At 37.4% G+C, this 2,598-nt stretch overlaps 1 protein-coding gene across 1 annotated transcript in view; it reads right to left on the reverse strand.

The window, feature by feature from the left end:
• The window catches only part of LOC106874390 (uncharacterized), a 280,957-nt gene that overhangs the window by 266,600 nt on the left and 11,759 nt on the right, over positions 1 to 2,598 (reverse strand). Inside the window, exon 6 of the mRNA XM_052968226.1 lies at positions 1,265 to 1,420. Within this exon, the coding sequence (XP_052824186.1) occupies positions 1,265 to 1,420 (156 nt within the window). The remainder of the gene's footprint in view (positions 1 to 1,264; positions 1,421 to 2,598) is intronic.

A 2,598-nucleotide genomic window follows, 5' to 3' on the forward strand; every position in this document is an offset into this window, starting at 1 on the left:
GTGTGTGTGTGTGTGTGTGTGTGTGTGTGTGTGTGTGTGTGTGTGCATTTGTGTTTGGATACATGTGTAAGTTGTTTAAAAGTCCATATGTCAGGAAAAAGATGCACTCATATATCTGTGTAATTGGATTGTTACTTAACACTCCATTGTATCATTAGCATGAAACTGATTGCTAACATAATGTGGCTGTCCTGGAAGGAAGGGACAATGTTCCTGTTATTTAGCCCGGGGAAACATCGTTTCCAGCTGGCTATATGACACAATATCTGTGTCCTTATATTTTCAAACAGGGAGTTCAGCACCCCCATCCTGCACAAAACAACATCTGTGGACCTGTTTCTGGATGATTGCTCTTTATCAGAAACTAGTCCACAGATGTTGTTTTGCACTGGATGGGGTTGCTGAACTTCTTGTTTTAAAATTTACAGGCACAGCTCTCCGTTCATAGATGTTGCTGTTTTACCTAATCAGAACGAGACCATTAATGTAAGAATGCAGGACCTGAAAAGCACCCTCTCCATGCATCTTTATCCTGCATCATTTTATCTTTGATGCCAACATTCTCAACTCTGCTCTCAGACTCTTTGTTTTATCTCTGTTTAGTGTATTTTCAGCTACTTCTTCATGATGCCATGACACTTGGTCTTTATCAACCCTTTATATTAGGAGAGGGGATATAACAACATTTATGCTTCCAGGGTACATAAATACATGTGGCATGTGTGTGTGTGTGTGTGTGTGTGTGTGTGTGTGTGTGTGTGTGTGTGTGTGTGTACATATACATGACAGGCTTCTTCCCTTTTCCGTTTGCCAAATCTACTCATATGGCTTTGATCAGCCCAGAGCTTATAGTAGAAGACACTTGCCAAAAGTGCAATGCAGTGGGACTGAACCTGGAACCATGTGTTTGCTTCACAAATTTTCTCTCCACATAACTTGTTTACTTGGAAATTGACATAAGAAATGAATATCATTTTCTTTCTTTTGATAATGATGACAGTGAATCAGAAAACTGATGACTGCTTCTCCTGATGTCATTAGTTGTATAAAAGTAACAAAATAGTTTTAACAAAGGACTAAATCTGATCCAAGAACTCACTTTCCTTAGCAACTTACCTCTATTTGCTGATACCCATCTTGGACATGTGGACCAGCTCTAACTGTTGAGCTGACAACTTACAAAAGACATAAATCTTCTGGATCAGGACTGACATGGAACTACAGAATAACAACAAGAGAAACAACAAAACAAACTTTCACTTACAATTCCACTCTTGATTGATGCATCAAACCGAGGTTGTATGCAAACTCCATCCACTCTCACACAAGTTGGGTAGTTAAAAGCAGGGCTTCTGTCATCTCCATCAGTAATGTTGACAATGAGTTTGCTGTACCGAATATTTTGTGGTGTTCCCTTATCCTGAAATAATTTAGAATTGAAACAAAAATAATTTAATTTTTTTTCTCACTGACAGCAACAAAAGCAACAGTTATTATTTATGCAAGAAATTTTGATCAAGACTTGGAATCAAATAATCAGAATTCAATAATCTAATGTTTTTCAATGCTACAATGAATAAGAGAAAAATACATTTTAACATTTTAAGACCATATTTTTCATGAAATACACTGCCTATGTATATGAATTAATTTTGAATTAGAGTTATCTATTTTACTAAGATGGGAAGCTAATGTGAAATTTTAATCATGATGTTGTAAAATGAAATGATCCTTTGGCAAAAAGAAAACTACATATTTTAGTTTTTGATATTTATTATTACAATGACTGAGCAATAGTATCATTTGTTAGAGATTTCCAATTTTCTAATCAATGATTCACTAAACTTTGTGTGGTAAGAGCAAGAGGGGAGTGTTTGTAACTCAGTGATGAGCAAATATCTATCTATCTATCTATCTATCTATTTCTTTCTTTATTTCCTCTCTCTCTCTCTCTCTCTCTCTCTCTCTCTCTCTCTGCCTAGATAGGTTGATAGGTAGATAGATGGATAGATAGATAGATAGATAGATAGATAAAGTGATAGATAGATAGACAGACAGACAGACAGACAGAGAGGCAGATTGATAGATAGATAGATAGGTAGGTAGGTAGGTAGGTAGGCAGGCAGGCAAGCAGGCAGGCAGGTAGGCAGGTAGGTAGGTAGGTAGGTAGATAGATAGATAGATAGATAGATAGATAGATAGATGGATAGATAGATAGGTAGATAGATAGATAGATAGATAGATAGATAAATAGATACAGTGTCCTCAGAGCAAGCTATGGACACATATGAGGTGCAGTGGTATCACAGGAATGTTAAGGACAGCTGGATAAAAGAGGAGCCAATCTCTAAATGAGGACGGTGCCTATGGAAGAGGTCGATGCAGGGAATTGTGGGATAAAGTGGTGGGAAATGATCTTCAGATGTTGAGTCTCACACAGATGAAAGGGGATTCAAACTCCTGGTAATTTGTTGTGCTTAAGAAGACGCATCAAGTTAAGTAAAATCATGGCCATACACACAGGCTTATCTTGAGAGAAGTGTGTGTGTGTGTGTGTGTGTGTGTGTGTGTGTGTGTGTGTGTGTGTGTGTGTGTGTG

The sequence above is a fragment of the Octopus bimaculoides genome, chromosome 5 (genome assembly GCF_001194135.2).
Source record: "Octopus bimaculoides isolate UCB-OBI-ISO-001 chromosome 5, ASM119413v2, whole genome shotgun sequence".
Lineage (NCBI taxonomy): Eukaryota > Metazoa > Mollusca > Cephalopoda > Octopoda > Octopodidae > Octopus > Octopus bimaculoides.